The following is a 22,339-nucleotide window of genomic DNA, read 5'->3' on the forward strand; positions in this document are numbered from 1 at the left end:
AGCACAAAATCCCCCGATGAAATTTCCAGGAATAAGTCCAATGAGAATTGGCAAACCTACTAATTAGATCAAACTTCAGTTCAGAATGCAACTAATCAAGTCAAATAAACAAAATGAATATTACAGGCAAATATCCAAATTGGGAAGGGAACAGGAATTTTTCTGGGCTCCTTCAGAAGCCAGCCAGTAACAAAAGACAAGTTTGAGCTACTTCGAAAGGACAGAAGACACTCTGTTGTAAGACTGACCATAACGACAGTGAAAGCACCCACAAACCTTCACAGTCAGGATCTGATTTAGCCGCAGTGCTGCTAGTGAAGTCCCAGGGAACTCCTACAGAATGCAACATAGAAACTAAGTGATTCTATCCACAGGCAGACAGAATCATACCCCTTCAACTGTTCCCTCCAAAAAAATATACACTACATCCTTAAAATAGGTACTTTAAAAAAATGGGTACTCACCATCAATCTAATTGTAGATTTATGTAACCTTTTTACAAACGATTTGTTTTAAGGTCATGCACTGTAGATCTGCACGGTCCTGCAGGTCTTTGTGACAGAGATAGAGGGTACAGTCCCTCACAGACCCAAGGTAGCCTGTACTGCAGGGCAGCAGGAATGCAAGACTATCAAGACACACTGGAAAGTGATAAGGTATGAGCTTGACACAGGATTTTTACTCCCAGCCAGAGGCCTTGCCCATCAGGAGGACAGATTGGGAATTAGAACATGTACTTGCTATGATTTATCCATCCATTGTAATGGGCAGAAAATAATGAGAAGTGTGAATTCATACTCCCCATTGCTACATAACAAAATAATTTCAGAGCTTTTAGATGTGAACTGTAAAATCTCCTGCAGCTGTGAACTTGGGAGGTTATCCTGAAAGCACGTACAATCTCTTGCGAACCCTACTCATACAGAAAGCTGCATCTACAAAGTGACCCCAACCAAAATGTTTCAACTGAAGCATAGAGAAAATCTTAAACAAAGAAAACATGCAGCAAAAATAGGAGATACATCGAATTTTATACAGATTTTCCCAGGAGAATCTTTTAAATTGCAACCTAGATAGGAAAGAAATGGATATACAGTTTCTTTGAATTTAGATGAGTTTATGGTCATATCTTTACTGTTGATGTGAAGCTGAGATGGAATTTAAACAATGGTCTGTCTCTCCAGCAGATATTCCAGGTGCATCATTCAGACTTTTTACTTGACTCTCATCAGTATTCCCAATAAGTTAAAAAAAGTTTGGTCACTCAATTCCTTGATCTTGGGTTGTTTTCACTTTGATATACTGAAGAAGGCGTGGGTAGATTAAGACTATTTAGATTGATGCTGACTCTATTTACATTAAATGATAAATATTGGAATTTGAATCATGAAGATCATTTATTTATGCAAAAGCACTTTTAAACATGGTTTCTTTTGATAAATATCAAAAATACAAGCCTTGAAGGCAGCTTTTCCACTGCAAATTCTTCATGCAATGGGAGTTGAAATTAAGACTGTTTCAACTGACACCGTCCTAATGCACTACAGGCAAAAAGCAAGGTTCTAAATCATCCCACAAGAATTATGCAACAAACAAATCAACTTGTAAGTGCTTTTAGAACTGCTTTGATGCATAAAAGGGCAATAAAGTAGCACTGTGAGCAGAAGTTCAGCTATTCCTGTTAACAAAGCAACCAGACATGCCGCAGACTAAGACTTCCAAATGGTTTGCTTTGCAGTCTGGTGTCAGTTTAGACTATTAGTGTCTTAGTAATGAGTCTGTGCAGGGTCATGAGATGTGATTTAATTCTTCTGTGATATCAACATATCCTTGATGTTGCTTTCCACAGAGAATGGCATTTTAGGTTAGCCTGTTGAATAGGAGATTAACTTTAAATAAGTTATATTTGCATAATAGAAGTTATGTTCTGACAGACAAATTACACAACTGGACTCAGTCATTTATATAACAAACAAGATTGAGAAATTTCGATCATATTTTCACCTTCTGTAGGAAACCCCGAGATAGCTTTGTTTTATGGAAAATGAAATTAAACTATTAGGAGATAGTAACAGTAAATGGAAGGATTCCCAATCATTGCAATTTGTGAAAAAAACAACCGATGTCCAAGTTTTATTTGAAACAAGAAAAGTAAATAAAAAACAAAGATAGAAACAGGATAAAGAATGTAAAACTCAACATTCCCGTGCTGTTGCATGCCACACATTTAGGTGCAAACTCTGTTTGCCAATCTTATTAAGAAATCGCTAAGGCTTACTGTATATACTTGAGTAATAGTCAATCTCATGTTTACATCAACCCCTGAATTTTGGCCAAAAAATCCTTAATTTGTCGTATATCTCGCGTATAAGTTGACCCCAGACCTTTGGCCAAAAATTCCTAATTCTTAGTGCTGATGGGGAGGGTTTAAACTAACTTGGCAGGGGTGTGGGAATCAGGAGAAAATATCAGAGAGGAACACCAAGGTGCACAAAATACTGGGGTAGATTGCACTAGAATAGAGAATAGTAAGTTGATTGGTGGGGTCAGGGTAAGGGAGAAAATAATAAAGTCTAAATCAGGGTTACTGTGCATGTTTGTGAATGCACGGAGTATGGTAAATTAGATTGGTGAGTTACAGGCATTGATTGCCATTATGATGTTGTGCTACAATAGATACTTGGCTCAAGGAAGGGCAGGACTGGGTGTTAAATACTCCTGGATATAAGGTGGTCAGGAAAGATGGGAAAGGTAAAAAAGGGGGAGGTGTGGTGGTATTAATTAAGGAGAGCATTGCAGTGCTGGAGAAAGAAGATGTCCCAGGTCAGAATCTGTTTGGCTAGAGCTAAGGAACAAAAATTGTGCAATTACATTGCTTGGTGTAGTTGAGACATCACCAAATAGTAGGAAGGAAGCAGAGGAACGAATTACAGGGAGATTATAGAGAGGTGTAAGAATTATAAAGTAGTTATAATGGGGCCAATGATGGGCAATGCCTTTGATGTGGTGTACATGGACTTCCAAAAGGCATTCAATACAGTGCCACACAACAGACTTGTGAAAAATGTTATAGCTCATGGAATAAAGGGTACAGTAGCAACTTGGATATAAAATTGGCTGAGTGACTGGAAATAGAGAATAATGGTTAATGGATGTTTTTCAGGCTGGAGGAAGGTTTGTAGTGGAGTCTCCCAGGGGTCAGTATTGGGACCCTTGCTTTTCCTGATATATAATGATCTAAACCTTGGTGTACAGGGAACATTTTGAAAATTTGTGGACGATACAAAACTTGGAAGCATTGTAAACTGAGAGGAGGACAGTGTCAAACTTTAAAAGGACATAGACAAGTTGGTGGAGTGGGCAGATAGGTGGCAGTTAAAGTTCAATGTGGAGAAATGTGAGGTGATACATTTTGTGAAGAATAACATGGAGAGACAATATAAAATAAAGGGTACAACTCTAAAGGGGGTGCAGGAGCAGAGGGACCTGGGTGTATATGTGCATAAGTCATTGCGGGTGACAGGACAGGTTGAGAGTGTGGTTAATAAAATATACAATATCCTTGGCATTATTAATAGGGGCATAGAGTACAAGAGCAAGGGAGTTATGTTGATCTTGTATAAGAGCTTTGTTCAATCTCAGCTGGAGAATTGCGACCAGTTTTGGATGCCGCACTTTAGGAAGGATGTGAAGGCATTGGACAGGGTGCAGAAGAGGTTTACAAGAATGGTTCTAGGAATGAGAAACTTCAGTTATGAAGATAGATTGGAGAGGTTGGGACTGTTCTCCTTGGAGAAGAGAAAGCTGAGAGGAGATTTGATGGAGGCATTCAAAATCATGAGGGGTCCGGACAGAGTAAATAGGGAGAAACTGCTTCCACTCGTGAAAGGATCAAGAATGAGAGGGCACAGATTTAAAGTAATTGGCAAAAGAAGCAAAAGCGACATGAGGGGAAACTTTTTCAGGCAGCAAGTGATTAGGGTCTGGAATGCCCTGCCCGAGAGTGTGATGGAGGCGGGTTCAATAGAAACATTCAAAAAGGAATTAGATTGAAAAGAATGTGCAGAGTTACAGGAAGAAGGGGAGAGAATGACATTAGGAGAATTGTTCACTGGGAGAGCCGGTGCAGACCTGATGGGCTGAATGGCCTCCTTCTGCACTGAAACAATTCTGTGATTCTTTCTGCCTACCACCTGTTCACCGCCTCTCCAGCTAGCCGACTCTCTTCCTCTCGCTGATTGACTGCCTCCCCAATTCCCTGACCAACTCTTTCACTCGCAACTTTCGCTCCTGAAACCTCGCAATGAGTAAGGGCTCAGGAGAGAGCTGGGGAGAGGGAGGAAGCAAGTAAAAAAGGCTGCAGGCAGGAGAGTCGGGCAAGGAAGGGGCAAGAAAGGGAGTTGGGCAGGGAAGTGAAGAGAGAGAGAGAGGCAGGGAGGTGGAGAGAAAGAAAGTCAAGGAGGAGAGTGGAGAGGGAGAGAGAGTCAGGTAGGGAAGTGGAGAGAGGGAGAGAGAGAGAGTTTGTAGGGGAGGGAAGCAGAGCAAGAGAGTCAGATAGGGAAGCGGAGAGAGAGAGAGTCGGGGAGGGAAGTGAAGAAAGAGAGCGAGAGAGAGGGAGTCGGGTAGCGAAGTAGGGAGAGAGAGAGAGAGAGAAAGAGTCGGGGAGGGAAGTGGAGAGAGAGAGATTCAGGGAGGGAAGTGGAGAAAGAGAGTGAGTCAGGGAGGAAAGTGGAAAGAGAGAGAGTCTGGCAGGGAACTGTAAAAAGAGAGAGTCGGGGGGGGAAGTGGGAAGAGACAGAGAGAGAGAGAGACAGACAGACAGTCAGGGAGGGAAGCAGAGATAGAGAGAGGACTGGAGAGGGAAACAGAGTGAGAGAGATAGAGAGAGAGTTGGGGAGGCAAGCAGAAAGAAAGAGAGAGTTGAGTAAGAAGGCAGAGATAGAGAGGGAGACAAAGAGAGTGGGAGAGGAAAGAGTCAAGTGAGAGAGAGAGAGAGAGTCAGGGGAGGAAGCAAAGAGAAAGAGAGAACTGGTGAGGGACACAGAGAGGGAGACAGAGAGAGAGAGAGTTGGTTGGGTAGGGACACAGAGAGAGAAACATAGTTGGGGAAGGAAGCAGGGAAAGAGAGAGAGTCAGGGAGAGAAATGGAGAGAGAGAGAGGGAGAGGGAGTCAAGGGGGCAAGTGGAAAGAGAGAGACAGTTGGGCAGGAGGCAGAGAGAGAGAGGGAGATAGAGAGAGTGGGGGTGGGAAGAGTCAAGTGAGAGAAAGAGTCAGGGAGGGAAGCGGAGAGGGAGGGAGGGATAGAGTCAGGGAGGGAAGCGGAGAGGGAGGGAGGGAGGGATAGAGTCGGGGATGGAAGCGGAGAGGGAGGGAGGGATAGAGTCGGGGAGGGAAGCAGAGAGGGAGGGAGAGATAGAGTCGGGGAGGGAAGCGGAGAGGGAGGGAGGGAGGGATAGAGTCGGGGATGGAAGAGCAGAGGGAGGGAGGGATAGAGTCGGGGAGGGAAGCGGAGAGGGAGGGAGGGATAGAGTTGGGGAGGGAAGCGGAGAGGGAGGGAGGGATAGAGTTGAGGATGGAAGAGCAGAGGGAGGGAGGGAGGGATAGAGTCGGGGAGGGAAGCGGAGAGGGAGGGAGGGATAGAGTCGGGGAGGGAAGCGGAGAGGGAGGGAGGGATAGAGTCGGGGAGGGAAGCGGAGAGGGAGGGAGGGATAGAGTCGGGGAGAGAAGCGGAGAGGGAGGGGGGGATAGAGTCGGGGAGGGAAGCGGAGAGGGAGGGAGGGATAGAGTCGGGGAGGGAAGAGGCAAGTGAGAGAGAATCTTGGGCCAGAATTTTTCCTTCATCGGGCAGGCTCGGGAGGAACTGTCCGCAATTGGCTCCGCTCCGTGACTTCACACGGGCAAGCCAATCAAGGCCCACCTTGGGTGAGTTGTGAGCGGCAGCGCTGAGCGCTACCTATGTGGGTGGGGGAAGCGGGTCTGGCGCGCAGTTCACACATGCACAGGAAAGAGCTCTTCAATCTCCGAGGCATGGAGCTACCTCAGGGAGATTGAAGCACTTTTTAAAAAAAAATTAAAGAAGACAGTAAAAACTTTTAAAAAAACATGTCCCCTCATGTGACTCTGTGCCAGGTTTTTAATTCAAAAATGAAGTTTTCAGTTAATGTTTATTTTGCTTTAGGAAACCTCATCCTGCTCATGAATAAATTTGATTTTAATGAGCTTGTTAACAGTCTTAATTAGCCTTTCAATTATTGGCGGGTGCACAGCCAACTCTAGAACACACCCGCTGAACAAAACATCACCCAAGTGTGCAATGACTGCGGGACGCACGCCCGACATCATCTCATGTCATATTACACTCGGGCGCGGCAGGTGCGCACCTACATGCTGAAAGTAAACTTCTGCCCATGGAGAGGTAAGAGTTGAGTGAGAGGGAGAGTCAGGGAGGGAAGTCGTGGGAGAGAGAGAGAGAATCAGGCAGGGAAGTGGAGAGGAAGAGAGGGAGAGGGAAGAGGTGAGTGAGATGGAGTCTTGGGGAGCAGAAGAGGTCACCCCAAAATGGTGCCAATCGGGTCACACATGCTCCCATTAGCCCTAGTGCGAAATGATTTCAACTCCTTGACAATATTACTCACTTATAAGTTGACGCCCTACATTTTGCCTAAAAATGTGGTCTCAAAAATTTGACTTTCACACAAGTATGTACGGTAACATTTCTACTCAAGAGATTGGTAACTAGGAGTTGTTCCTGCTTCCTGAACACAAATCTATGTGATTAAGACCACTCAGTTTACAAAGTTATTCTAGGCTGTAGCCTAATGGAGGGTGAAATTGAATTCTCATCAACCAGCAATGAGATGCAAAGCAGATTATATAAAACTGCAGGTTAATAATAAACTGAACCTTCCTTCAATGTTTCTGCCAGCATGGGGAATGGGAACTAGTAGAAGAAATGAGAGGAAAGTTGCAGCTAAACATGGCTGCCTGACACTTGAAGTTAGTTGGGATATTCAGTCTTTTCAGTCCCCATCAGGGTGATTTTGCAAGTTAAATATGATTGTTGTGTAGCTACCAGGCAGTGCCCCTATCTGTCTCCCTCTACTCTGGTTTGAGAAGCTGCAGACATAGCATTGGCAATGAAGGCAACTTCACATATCTTCAGCTTCAGTTAATCAAATTCTTTATTGACAAATCTGTCCTAAGAAGAGCTACTGCCTTTTAAAAAAAATCAGCTAGATTTTATTGATGGGCTGTAGGTGTCCACAAGATAGCAATGGACGTTGTAGGTAATAAGACTGGGGAAACGGCAAACATAGCGGGCATGGTGAGATGATCATGTAGCCAATCATTAACAGGGAGAGGGAATAGCGAGACAGTGAAACAGAGCCTGCATCAGGTTATAGGAAGCACTGAGGAAGCCAAATCAATATTTCTTCTCTGTCCTGAATTGTAAATGTAACACTGTTAAGCCATGACTGTACAAAAAAGAGTCATTTCCCATTGCGTAGAGTATTAAAAAAGTGCCTTAAGTGATGATAAATTGGGAGTGATCAAGTTTCCCACAGTAAACATTTGACCTGAAATCTGCCCCAGGAAAATAAGGATTAATTGAGACCTCGTGGAGTGATTCCACAGAAACCTTGCCAATCATGGATATTATTTTAATGGACGATTGCCTGGGAAATATGTTTTTCTCTATTTACTTATGAGAGAGAAAATCAAAATCAAAATCAGCAGGAGCATAAGCAGGATTTTTAAAATCTTGATGAATTGTCTAAAAGCGCTCAGCACTAGATCCCATTTGCAAATCAATGACAAATCAAATGCTAAAGTGTGGAAGAGCTGAGGTCTCAGGATTCATATTGTAGGCCACATTGCTACTGCAGCCAATATCAAAAACTAACCAGCAGTCATGGGTTATGCCTGAATTTCCAAACTATTGGATAATTTGTAACTTAGCCAGTAGTTTTAGAAGGTTGAAAGAGAAAGAGGAGTTAATTTTCTAACTAAAATTAACATTTGAAAACAAACAGCGAGCACACATGAATTATTGAAAACTTTAAGCATTTATGACAGAGGAGCTAAAGCAGAATGAGATGGACAGATGGAACCATCTTTAATCATGTCCTTGAATTGTTAATAAAATAAAATGAAATGTAGGGATAAATATTTTTCGGACCTTGAATTTTCAGTAAATCTCAGAATGTAAAAATATCACATTAGAAGGTGGGATATAAACACTGTTTGTTATATCCACTAGGTCTGTAAGTAAATATAGTTTAAGAGACAGATTACTTACTGTGAGTGCAGAATCTCCACGTTGACCCTAGAAAATGGAAGTTTAATCAGATTCGCAGTGTAAATACATCATTTATGTTTTACTTCTAAGTTCTGGGAAGAAGATTAACGTATTACAGTGAGGTTTCAAAATCATCTAATCCTGAACTGAGATAGATTTTTTTAACTGCCTATAAATATTATCCAATATGTACCACTTGATATTGTAGATTTTATAAATAAGGATAGAACATTTCTACAATTATTTGAATAAAAGCAAAATACTGCAGGTGCTGGAGACCTGAAATAAAAACATTTAGTGCTGGACAAACTCAGCAGGTCTGACAGCATCTCTGGAGGGGATGTGTCAGACCTGCTGAGTTTTTCCAATAATTTCTATTTTTATTCTCCAACCGGCTTGTCCAACATGGGTCAAATGTAGACCACGAAATCCCCAGTGTGGCAGCCCCCAGAGGTAGTTTTCAGGATGCTGGTAAGTGGAGTGGAAGGTTCTGAAAAAAACTGCTCCTCCAATCACAGGCCGTTCCTCTGTGTGGTTGCTGCTGATAGGCTCACAAGTTGGGGGAGGGATGGGGGGAAAGAGAGAGATAAATAGGCTGGCTGCCGGATTGCGGGGGGGGGGGTGGGGGGAGGCTGTCGTGCAGTGCTGGATGGGGAGAGGAGGCTGCTGTGCCAGGCCAGAAGAGGCTGGATGTGATGGTGCGGGCAAGAAAGGGCTGCGTGGCGAGGGTAAATAGGCTCTCTGCCTGGGGGCTGGGGGAGAGAGAGTGAGTGAGTGAGTGAGTGAACGTAGAGGGGAGAGAGGGAGAGTGGGTGGAATTTTACACCAGTGGGAAGTCAATGGTCTTTTGAATGGCTCACTGCATTTTACAGCCCCGCCCCCAATGCGACAGGGCTGCAAAATTCTGCCCAGTGAGTGTGGGGGTAGAGAGGGAGAGTGAATGTGGGAGAGAGAGAGAAAGAGAGAGAGTGTGAGGGGGTGAGAGAGAGAGATTGAGAGTGCGTGTGCAAGAGAGAGAGATAAAGAGAGAATGTTGGGGAGGGAGAGAGCGTGTGGGGAAGAGAGAGAGGGACAGTGTGACTGAGTGAGAGAGCGAGAGAGAGAGAGAATGTGGGGGGGTGTCTGGCTCGCTCCCAGTCTCAGGATTCCCACTCAGAATTATCGCCACACACCAATACACAATCACACCCACTCACACAGTGGGTGAGGGAGTGAGCATCAAGAGATTGGGAGTGAGCCAGACAAACAGACTCTGTCTCTCACACTCTAATGGTGATCTTTTATTAATTACTCTTTTTAATTATCAATTTATTGCTTTGACATTGCTTTAATTTTGCTCAGCAAGTTTTCTCTTTTCTTTATATCTCAACTTTATTTTGAATTTCATGTTTAAAGTTGTGCCAAACCTTATCATTCTGAAATTTGTTCCTTGGTCCCTTTGTGAGAAAAAATGGAAATGTGCCCCCTCCCCCACCGGTCTACAATTATTTGATTGATTAGTGTGAAGTGAAAGTAATCTTTTTGGTTGATGTTGAGGCCAGCAACACTGAGAAGTTTTATTAATGATAAAAGCTTGGCTTCTCTGGGGTGATCATGTCTGAGTCAGATTTTGTCTGGCCACACTAACACTACAGGGAATTTTGAAAAATGTGCGAACAGTGTCAAGGTGTGAAAAGAATTCAAGCAGATTGTTTACCACATGCAAATCAGAGAAAAGTTAGAACAATCATTAAATGGAACAGGAAATTAAGAAATGTCATGGATTGATTAGTTGTGTATTGGAAGAAAATATGGGACAGCATTCTTTTATGACCTAAACTGCAATTTAAATCCTATGAAAACTAAACTTACTAAACAAACACTGGGATATAATTAGCCACCTAATGTTTAACCCTTTGAAGTATGGAAAACAATTTTCACTTCTGGACAGTAAGCCAATTTAAGTGTCTATGCATCTAAATCACTCCCATCACACAATTACAATAGATCCTGAACATTATGGCCAATGTTAAATATAGTACTTACTTTTTTTAAAAAAAAAAAGCCATTTAACATCTATTTAATTAAAGATCAGAAGCCTGATTTGGCACTATTCCTTTTTAATCATAATACCAGGAACTAAGCAGATGGCATCACGATTGCTGGGTATTGATTGTGGATAAGTGCAAGTGGCACCACAAGGTTAACTCAAATGTTCAATCTTGCAACATTTTTGAAGGAGGAATTCAAGATCCATGTGTGGAAAATGTGTTTGGTGACAAACATGAAAGATCAGTGTAAAAAATATTCAGATTCTGAGTTAGTTATCAAATTATTTGTGATTCCCACTAGTAGAAGGAAATAAAACCTATAATATTTTAGTTTAGCCCACAGGTCCCACAGACCAGACTTCCAAGGTCTTCTCTCCACAAAAAAACTTTTGGATCTCAAGACCCTGAAATTGTCTGGCTCTTTAATTAAACTTAAGGCTTTATAGAGGTTATGTTTCCTAGTGAAAGACTGATCTAATGTTATCTAGCATACTTTAAAAATAGGAGAGTGTATAAAATGACAGATTGCAGATCAGCTGCATGTTATACACCGTTCTCATTATTCACATGTCAAGCTTCTCGCCTGATTTTCCTTTCTGCCAAAGTCATTTTAGTGCCAGCCAATCCTTTAACCCTGCTGAAGTTGAAAGTTCCGCTTTATATCTTCCCTCAAATTTGCAAACTAATAGGTACAAAAGTGGCATGTTGGAACATTTATAAGATCTATATAAGCTCAATAATACGGACAACAATAACCCATGCTCACCTTATCACCCTTTGGACCATTCAGACCCTGTGCAAACACAATGAATCATGTTGAAATGTCGTTGTGGTACGGCAAAGTATAGGAGATATTCTCTTTAAAAGTTAAGACACACTGTCATTGTGAAAACAATCGAATGGCTATTAAGATTAATAAATAAGAATTTAGACCAGAAACAAACCTTTGGTATCATTTCCGTATTTGGAATGAAATGAAATATCGAGAGCAACCAGGAATATATATATTAACAACACATGATAACCAAAGATAGGTAGTATAACATTAAATTGATTTCAAGGCAGTGACAATTTTCAAGCAATAGAATCAGGTCAGGTAAATGCATATGCTTTAACAACAGCGCAGAGTTCCAATGTACAAAATCTCTTCATATTCAATCTTTTGTCATTTTTTATGCATTCATAACAGTCAAGGAACAGTGGAGTTCTCCTTGCAGCACAGTAGATTAAGGGTAAGTCTGATAAAGTTGTTAAAAATCATAAAAGGTTTTTAATAGAGTAAATAAAGAGAAAATATTTTCAGTGGCAGAAGGGTCAGTAACCAGAGGACATAGATTTAAGGTGATGGGCAAAAGAAGCAGAGACAACTTGATGAAACTTTTTTTTTACACAGTGAGTTGCTGTGATCCGGAATGTACTATATGAAGGAAAGGTGGAAGCAAATTCACTAATGTCGTTCAAAAGAGAATTGGATAAATGCTTGAAGGGAAAACATTACAGGGCTATTGGGAAAGAGCAGGAGAGAGGAATTAATTGGATAGATCTACCAAAGAAATGTCACAGGCATGATGAACTGAAAGGTCTTCCTAGGCTGGGCTGTGTCATTCTATGATTCTGTGTTTCTATAGGTATTGGTGAAGAGGATCAGGTCCTTTGTCTATGAATCTTTGGGCTGATTTCTGAGAGTTAGCACACACAGGTACAAAAACACTATTTACATATTTAATTGAACTCAGTGTTTATTGGCTCTTTCCATTCATTTGTATTATGGTCAAAAGGCATTTTGGACCTGCGATTGAAACAAAAGTTAAAAATTCCAAACCAGGCACAACTGATTAAGTTTTTACATGGAAAATCAATCCTGGTATAACTAAAACATGTTGTAAAACACGGCCAGACTCTTGTCCAAATCTCCTCCATAAATGTTAAACTCCTCCCGCTTAAACTTCAGACTTGTCTCAGTGGGTAGCACTCTCACCTCTGAGTCTTAAGGGCATGGGTTCTTGCCTCACTCCAGCATTTGAGCACATAATCTAGGCTGGCACCTCAGGGAGTGCTATTTGTTGAAGGTTCTATCCTTCATGTAAGAGGTTAAACCCAAGTCCTATTCCAACTTCTCAAGTGGCCGTAAAAAGAATCCATGGAACTATCTGAAACCACACAGGAGAGTTTCACTGGTGTTCTGGCTAATGTTTATCCCCCAAACAACATCCCCAAAGGTACATTAACTGCTCATTTATTTCATTGATGTTTATGAAACTTTGTTGTGTGCACCTTAGTTTGCCTAAAAAACAAATACATTCAAATGCAATTCATTCAAAGGTGTTATATAAATGCCTCTCTCCATCATCCCCTTCCCCATCCTGCTTACCACATTCTTCCAAGGACTGTACAGTGGCCCAATTACTCCCATGAGTTTCCACTGCATTTTAAAAAATACAATTTGTTTTCAAATCAGGTTATAATAGAAAAAATGGTTTAAAAAAAACATGGGTTTTTCCGGGCGAGCAGATTTAGTAATCGGAGAACCTGCAGTGATGCAAGGGCGTGTTCAATACACCACTGCTCGAGTCCCTAGGTATCAACACAGCTGTGACTTAAATTAAGGAATAAGGGGCGGAATTTTACAGTGCATCCCACAGGTGGGATCTTCCGGTCCCACTGAAGTCAATGGACTTTTGAACGGCTCACCGCATTTTCTGGCCCCACCCCTGACACAACAGGGCTGTAAAATTCCGCCCAAGGGTCCAGTTCTTGAATTCCCAGACTTCTGCAAGGAATTCCTTTCAGATATTCAGCCTATTTCTAAAGGCTGCCTGTGACTTTGCTTCACTGAAGCTGAGGTCTTGTGTGATGAACCAGTACCCAAATCGAAAGTTTGAACAAGCATGAAGGTACAAAAATAATTCTGCCTCTTTAAAGAACAAGTGCAGTGAATGACAGCTTCCTCTAAGCTGATGTTACTTTACAAGTATTATATGGAATTTTGCAATTGCTGGTTGGTAAAGGCAACAGTCACTGACAAAATAACAGATGCAGTGCTGAATGTAAAAAGACCAAAGTTAATTTTGCTCAGGAGGTAAAGCTGCCACTTAGAGCCATAAACTGGAACTTTAAACAAGAAGAGAATAGCTTGACTGTTTCTCTGGCTGATGTAGAGAATGCCCTGGAAAATCTTATTTCTCTTATATCCCCTTTCATTTATTATTGAGTCTGAATTACTGTTACATACAGTTACTCACTAGCCCGTGGGGGAACATCATATGTTTCTATGCTCACACAATGTCCTTTACCATTCAAGTTATCATCTGTGAATAACTGTAATTTTATAATACCAACCTGTATTAATCAATGGCTTCCAACTATAGCCTTGCAGAACTTTAAATCTCATTGTTTAAAATTTGTTTAATTCAGAGTCACAACTTACCTTTTCTCCTTTTTGTCCGGAGTCTCCCTTTTGGAAATCAATACAAAAAGTTAGAAAACATTAGGAAATTTGCTCATGTTCTGAATAGTCTTAAAACTTATCAGGTTGCATAGATTTCATCCTGGAAGGCTCACTTACCTTTTCACCTTTTGGGCCAGGTAAACCCTGTGTAAGAAGGAAAAGAATAAAACAACTGTCAGGGCTTTTTTTGTGGCTTGTGAATTTTATTCCCTTTAAAATATATAAGAACATTTTTACAATCTTGCATAGAATGGCCACAAAGATATGCAAGAACTGAAGACAGTGCAGGAAGGATTTAGGGAATGTTATTTATAACCAAGTTCAAGCATTTGCAAGGAACTGGTAAAAGTGAAATTTGGCTTTGAAAAATGAGTCACATATATAGTTACAACACAGAGGCCATTCAACCCATATACTCTATGCTGACTCAAGGTGATCTTTTCAAAAACTTCAAAATACCTTTCAAAGGCTCTGAAAATAGTTTCTATCATCAACAGCTGTTTCAAAATTTTTGCTAATAGGTTGAAATATTATTATTTAATGCTGCTAATGCCAAGTTTCACTTGATGGGAGCTAACATTAGATATTTTGGTGGAGTAGTAACATATCTGAATTATTTATTGTCTTTATATAAAAGAATGGACAGAAAATTGTACTGGCCATGTACCAAATACTGAATGCCCCTTTTATATTTCCACCGCATGAAGCACTAGTTAGAAAAATGTAGCCACATAATTTAATATCTTACACCTGCAATAAAATGTTCCCATATTTACTTACATGCCATGCAAGTTTATTTAAAGCAAAACTGTTATGCCTAGATATCTGAAATAAGAAGTGTTGGATATACACTGAATAGGCCTGACAGAGTCTGCATAAGATATGTTAACCTGTTTTATCTGTCAGGTGCTAATAGTCCTGATGTCTATTCCCAGCACTTTGTGATTTTGTTTAAATACGCATTTTGCTTCCAATCTTACCATGTCACCTTTAGGACCAGATTTTCCCTGCAATGACAGAAATAAATGTATAAGCTACAGTGGATTGATAATAGTAATTAATTTGTAAATTTATTAACTTCTTCCCCTTGCCCAACCCCAAACACCTTGTGAAAATTGGATAAAAATGTTATTGATGCAAGTATTGCTTTGTTCTATTTAAATCTGGAACATGCAAGCAACAAGCACAGATAGACAGATTTTGCATTATTACAGTTGTGATGACACCCGCAATCACATATTCAATGGTTTCCTAATTTCAATAACCTTTTGTTAACTAGTACACTTAATAAAAACCCCTACGAAGATGCCTGTCCTCCAAATAAAAATTGAAAAGGGAGAAAAACCCATTTAACCACCAAACAATTCTAAATTCAATCAGATCAGACCTCTGGTGGAATTTTCACCTTCAGTGATACCAGTTCAGCTGCTCATCTCATTTTCTTTGGTGTCAATGGCCATATAACAGCTACTGTTCTGATCTCATCAATTATATTCACCCAGAGATTAGGGTTCAGACATTTACAGGACTCAGTATTTACACTAAAGTACCATTAATGCCACAAATCACAACACTGATAATCTGAGAACTGCAAGCAGAGGGCATTTTGACCATATCAAGGCATGTCAGTGGACTAGTAACACAGAGACTGAGAGTTCAAATATGACCACAGCAAGTTGTGGGATTGAGCAAAGAAACATGCAAAAACCCAACTGGTTTTACTATTATGCCACGCCAACTGATCTGGCCTACATGTAACTCCCATCCCATATTATGTGGTTGACTCTTAGGGGCGGAAATTGGTCTGGTGCTGTAGTGCAAAATGGAACTTGACATGAGGCTGGATGTAAAACAGGCTCCTCATTCACTCTCGTTAATTCAAAGACCAATTTCACTTCCCTAATGCCCTCTGAAGTGGCCTAGTTAAGCTACTCCATTATGAAAACAAATGATAGACAAATAAGGTATTTGAGGTAAAATACTGGGAAAGATGATATGTGGTGTTATTAAATTATCTTATAGCAATAAATTTTAAAATTACATAAAATACTCACGGATTTACCATCCAACCCTATCGGACCCTTCAAAATAAATTAAATATTAGTGAATATAAAAATATGAATGAACTGTTTCAGAGCACAGAAATCAATTGAATAGGAAATGAAGCCAACATAGAAAGGATTTAAACATCAACATGACAATGAGTTCATTAAATGAGAAGTTAAATGAAAATTCAGCAATGGTATAGTTAGTAGCACAGACACCAAAGCAAAGGATAACAATGCTCCTTTACAGACTTGTTTAACAATCAGCAGTTTTGTTAAGGTGCAGTTTTAAATGGCTCCCATCAGCTGGTAGTGAAGTGTGTAAAGCACGGTCAAACCTGGTCAGTTTTATTGTTTCAATATGTTCACCATAAAAGAAAAACAAACGGAAGCAGCTTGGCAAATTGAGCAAAACACAGCTGGCAAGAAATCAATATGCTAAATGGTAAATCAGTTTTGACATCATGAACTGTTAAAATGTATTTTTTCCAGTTTGACACAAACTCAGGCACTTAGCTCACACTCAACTACTTCTCATTTAATACTTTCCTGAAGGTGTGAGTAAATGAAACGCACAGGAGCAGATATTTGAAATGCTGTTGCATTTCAGATGGGGTAAATATAAAATCAGTGCCATTCACAACATTTTGTAATAAATACAGGCTTTCCTTCAAGAAATGGATTATGCTCCAACAACAAACGCCAAGGTATACACAGGATACTTGTATTCAATTGTGCAATCCATAGTCTCAGCTCTTTGCTACTATATGCCTACAATATTCTTTTCCAAACCACATTACTTACTCACTAATCCCCATGCTTACGCTCTCATTAGTCATTTGTTGGATGCATATATATATATATACATAATATTATATATATACACAATATATTATATATATACACAATATATAATATATATATAATATATTTGTATGTATGTATATATATCTATATACATGTGTGCTGCAGAGTCTGGACTGCAGCTGAATCATAAGTCAAATGAGGGCCTCATGTTTCATTGATATCTCCAGCTCAAGTGGCTAAGATTTACAAGCTGTACAGAGTCGTCTCTATGGCAGACCATTCATTATTATGGCAGCATTACAATCCAATCAAGTGAGGTAACAGCTCTGTGGTAAAGGTATGCTCCCAACGGTTTATCCCAACACAGAGTTCAAATCTTTCATAAATTCACAAATTCGGAGTGTTATTTGCCTGAACATCACTAAAGGATAAGTACAACAGGAAGAGACCATTCAGCTCAGAAACCTCATCCTCTTTTGATTGATTTCAGATCTACTTTTCCACCATTCACTTTCTTTCTTAAATGTAGGATGAGCTTCACATTCAACTCTTAAATGCCAAAAATGGCTCTTTTTATGCAGATCTTAAGACCCTCAAATATTAATCTATTTACTTTGAATAGTTAACGCTGTTGCTTCCAGTTCTTACGCTTACAATAAATTGCTGTATCTTTTATAATCCATATATTTTGTTGTTTCTCACATTGCTCTGCAGCATTGATAATATAGGTCAAAGATGTTTGCCAACAGAATGTCCTGACTCACATTAGTAAGCTTTCATTTAAGAGTTGGTGCACTTTAGGGCAATCCAAGTTAAGTATTATTAGATATGTCCACAGCCAGCTTTCACATATCAATTTAAATTGCAGGTTTAGTTTTCAGCCATTAAGGTTGAGTTTAGAAATCTGAAACAGATTTTTCATTCCATTCCTCAAACTAGCTTCACAAAGCAAAAACTAGTCATTAAACTCATTGGTGTCTGCCAAGCACAAAATGGTAAATGCTAGAAAAACTAAGCATCCAACAGCATCTGTGGAGACAGAAACAGAGTTAACTTTTTGAATCCGTTTGATCCTTCTTCAGAGCTTTCAGTCATACGGACTCGAAATGTTAATTGTGTTTCTCTCTCCACAGTCGCTGTTAGACCTGCTGAGTTTTTCCAGCATTTTCTGTTTTTGTTTCAGATTTCCAGCATCTGCAGCATTTTGCTTCTATCTTTTAAGCACAAAATGGTTGCTGCTTTTGATGGCATAACAAGAGTCATGGTGCATCAAATTAACTCATTGCATGCAAAGTGGTTTGGGACATTTCTGAGGGGTAAAAAGGCACTGTATACATGCACACCTCTTTACACCTACCACTAAGACAGAGAAGTTAAAATCAATAACCTCCATTCCCTTGTGCTATTGAAAAAAACAGTTTGACTGTTTAAAATCATAAATGCAAACATATTGGAAAATATCAGTGCTTTTATCTGTTGTGTTGTTGAAATATTATAGGGTTGGTACGACACATCTACATTCTTAATGGAAGCTATAGTGGGCAGCAGTATGGGGTGGAGTATGATGTAGCAGTCCCGTCTCTGATCTACAGTCCCTTCCAGCCCCTGCTCTGCGAGCAATGCAGAATCATAATTATCCTTCATGTCGTACAACCTGCACAATGTTGCAATAAACTTTCTATTAATAGAGGGATAATTTAAACTTGCATTCATAGAACGCCTTTATTGTAGTAAAAATGTCCCAAGGCACTTCACAGGAGTGTTAAATAAGGATGCTTGTTGCAGAGTCTTTAGTATAGATGCTCAATGAAGTTGATTAGAATGGAACCCCAAAACATTAGAAAATAGCTTTAAGTGCAGTGAGCTAGCTTCTTAGTTTACAGCAACACAAATGAAATGATCAAACAGTATGAATACATGATGAGCAGCTTGTACCACTTAGGTACTTGTAACTCAAAAGCACCAGCAGCGGCATAAATATACAATTAATTCCTGTCAGCATGGCCATTCATTCATTCATGAAAGCTGGTCGATCTTATAAAAGTAAACCAAAAAGTGATCTGGTTATCTAAGCAAGCTATAAATATATTACTGAATGATTAACAAAAGAAATTCCAAGGAAAAAGTCTCTCAAACATCAACACACCGGATATCCTGGGAACCCTCTTGCTCCTGGCTGACCCTAGATTAAAGATAAAAAAACACAAGTGGGGAGAAAAATTAATCCAATTCCTCGCCTTGTACTTGGTTATATATTATAGTACAAAGCAAGGCATTATTTTTTACTAGTTATGATTTTTCTTCTCAAGTAAGGTTTGCTAAACGATTAGTGAATTCGCACAACTTACTTGTATCAAAGCGCAAGCAAAAACCATTTCTTTGCAGCAGACCAAATGCTTTCTATATATAGTATCAGTAAGGTGAAAAAGTGAGTAATTGGAGTAGTTGTGTCAGTGATTTTACAATGTAAATATTTCCACCATCGTACACACTGAAAAAAGAGACATGTCGAAGCTTTTGCTCTTGCACTCATCAGGACACTTCGCAAGAATACAGATATAAGGGGAAAACAACAACTTATATTGTGTGTGAAGAGAGTGCTGGCTGGTTAGCAAGTGAACTCTGATTGGTAGAGGCATTCCCATGAAGAATGCAACAGTGATTGTAACTGACAGTTAACTGCCAAACATTTCTTTTGAAATTTAAGCCAGGCAGCTTGGCCCTGATTGGTCAAGGCATTAACCTGAGGAATGAGTCAGCGAATGGCTGTCACTTATTTTGTGGCTCATTTTTCAGGGCAATGCATTGACAAATCAGCGTCAATTTGCCTGGTTTAAATTTCAAACAATGCTTGGCAGTGGTGCATTCTTCATGGCAACGCCTCTACCAATCAAAGTCCACTTGCTAACCAATCAGCACGCTCTTCACATATAGTATAAATTACTGTTTTCCCCTTATATTGGTATTCTTGGAAGTGTCCTGATGAGTGCAAGAGGAAAAGCTTCAACATGCCTCTATTTTCAGCAATACTCGAGTTTTGTACTATCAAATGACTAATTGTACACACTGTGGTCAGTACATGTCATCAAAGGCCCTCCTCACTATCTCTGTATTCATTACAGGTTTCTGTACTTCAGCAGCTCAATGTAAACTCATTTATTCATATTTCTCCAATGGTCACTCCTAGACCAATACAGGAGACAGTTCATATAAGTGGACATTCAGTACACTGACAATAGCGTGAAGCTTCACTCTGAAATAAAAACAGAAAGTGTTAGAAAAAATCAGCAGCACTTTCTATTTTTATTTCAGGTTTCCAGCACCTGCAGTGTTTTGCTTTTATTGAAGCTTCACTGTTGTTGATTGCTGGAGTTTTAGTGACTAGATGAAGCATTTAATTGAAGATGGAAAAAGGACAAGAAAAACAGAAGCTATGAATCACTTGGAATCATAAAAGCCACTGGCTGACCATGGAATGAAATCATTGCCTGTCCTTTGCTTGTTGTCTCCCCAGTCTGCTGACACGACTCAACTGAAGCTTCACTCTTTCAGCCACTTAAGCCTGGAGTAACTGCACTAACATCATTCACATAAAACTTTATAAATAACGGGAGTCACTACACATCATTTAACTCAGAATCTCTACTTATTTCAACAACAACTTGTATTTATATAGCTCTTTTATTGTAGTAAAAGATCCCTAACCATTTCACAGGGGCATAATCAAGCAAAATTTGACACAGAGCCACATAAGGAGATATTAGGGCAAATTACCATAAGTTTGGTCAAAGAGGTTGGTTTGAAGGAGCATCTTAAAGGAGGAAAGACAGGCCAAGAGTCAGAGAGGTTTTGGAAGGGAATTCAAGAGCTTAGAGCTTAGGCAGCTGGAGGTGCGACTGCCAATGGTGGAGCGATTAAAATCCAGGCTGTGTGTGGAGTCCAGAATTGGTGGAGTGCAGAGATCTCAAAGGATTGTTGGGTGGAAAACGTTACAGGGAGGAAGGGACTGTTAATTCAGTGAACATCCATCTGGCAAAGAAAGAAGCCAGAGCCAGTCTGTTTTCAACATAAATTTATTCACAAAACTCAGCATAACAGAAGTGCAGACTACTTTTCCCTTCCACATAACTCCTCCCACACAGTTTTACTAGGGCTCCTTGATGCCACACTCGGTCAAATGCGGCCTTGATGTCAAGTCACTCTCACCTCACCTAATTAGTATCAGCTGCTCTTAATCGCAACTAGAGCATGCACTCAATTGTCACAGCATTTGCAATATTAACAAGGGCAAGGTTATGGAAGGATTTGAAAACAAGGATGAGAATTTTAAAATTGAGGCATTGCCGGACCATTGTGGGTTAGTGAGCAAAGGGGGTGATGGGTGAATGAGACTTAGTGTAAGTTAGGAAATGGGGAGCTGAGTTTTGGAAAAGCTCAAGTTTACTGAGGGTATTTTAAGGCATTAAAGGGTCATTTAATGGATGGAAAATCATGGGCTTTCACACAAATGTTTTACTTGCATCCCTACCATGCAAGCATCTACACAGGTAAAGTGGAGTGCAACATCTCAACCTGTGCCATGACACATGTTATAGGTCCTTCATTAGTTCAAAAGAAACTCAAGTACATTCTTGAAGCGTACAGAAGATCTGCTATTCTCAAAAGTTTTTTTTTAAACTAAACAACAAGGTATCACACCTAGAACTCTCATCCAAGCAACCATAAATCCATAAGCTTAGACAGGTCATATTGACAAACCATTCAGTGCAGGGAGGCATCATAACTAAGCCATGCTTGATATATGCATTCCAGCCAGTAGCACTAAAATCAGAAATAGAAGTGCCAGCTCATTTTGCCCACCTAACGCAGGGTGCGAAGGCCAATTGTACCGTCCTGTCATCACTGCACCTGAGCTCACACTAACTCAGCATCACTGAGAGAAATCAAGCCTCAAACTTTGCTGGTCTGAACCAGCTGAACTATCAGGGAAGACTTGTCACTCTTTATTGTGCAAAAGATATCCATGTGAAATCAGTTGTAGACATTAGTGTGACATTATAGTTAAATTGTAATTCTACTATCCATGCTCAGTGTTGTATTACAGCATTGTAATCTCAGCATGGGGCCGAATCTTCCACCCCCCACCCACCCCCACCCCCCGCAGCGGGGCCAGCGAGCCACTGAAATCTCCGTTCACATCGGCGGGACCGGAAGATCCCGCTGGCGTGAGGGGCTGGAAAATTCCGGCATCATGACAGAATTCTGTGAAATCTAATCTTTCTAAAAGTATCAAGTTTGCCTCAACTTTACAAATTACTAACAAGAGATTGCATGAAAATTAAGTGAATCTTGGCTTTTGAAGGATTTGAGTGGATTAATAAATCAATCCCATTTCAATTGCTCTTTGCAGAGACTTCAAATAATCACGTAAGATTAAATAATTAAAATGGCTTTTCAAAATGCTGTAAAGATAGGATATTGTGTGAAAGACACATTCTTCAAGCAATACTTTCTACAAATGACTGGCTCACTGTGTAACCATCTCCCTCCAACTACACCATGATAACTGAAGGCAGCTTAAATTCATTGTAATTAAGGCTACTGAAGAAAGGCAACTTCCTTTGAAGACAGTAGGGCCTGTTACTTGTTTGTTATTTGTCAAATGCAAAATGCAAGAACAAGTAACTGGGTTTCAAGCTGTTCCTCATT

At 40.1% G+C, this 22,339-nt stretch overlaps 1 protein-coding gene across 15 annotated transcripts in view; it reads right to left on the reverse strand.

The window, feature by feature from the left end:
• Positions 1–22,339, reverse strand: part of col13a1 (collagen, type XIII, alpha 1) — a 239,574-nt gene that overhangs the window by 96,347 nt on the left and 120,888 nt on the right. For 14 of the 15 annotated variants that reach the window (XM_041176321.1, XM_041176332.1, XM_041176334.1 and 11 more), the window contains 7 exons: positions 18,777–18,812; positions 15,833–15,859; positions 14,759–14,785; positions 13,896–13,922; positions 13,758–13,784; positions 11,097–11,123; positions 8,301–8,327 (listed from right to left, as the gene is read on the reverse strand). In XM_041176321.1, coding sequence (XP_041032255.1) covers positions 8,301–8,327; positions 11,097–11,123; positions 13,758–13,784; positions 13,896–13,922; positions 14,759–14,785; positions 15,833–15,859; positions 18,777–18,812 — 198 coding nt within the window. The remainder of the gene's footprint in view (positions 1–8,300; positions 8,328–11,096; positions 11,124–13,757; positions 13,785–13,895; positions 13,923–14,758; positions 14,786–15,832; positions 15,860–18,776; positions 18,813–22,339) is intronic. The other variant, XM_041176335.1, reaches the window with a different exon arrangement.

This window comes from Carcharodon carcharias, chromosome 28 (genome assembly GCF_017639515.1).
Source record: "Carcharodon carcharias isolate sCarCar2 chromosome 28, sCarCar2.pri, whole genome shotgun sequence".
NCBI lineage: Eukaryota > Metazoa > Chordata > Chondrichthyes > Lamniformes > Lamnidae > Carcharodon > Carcharodon carcharias.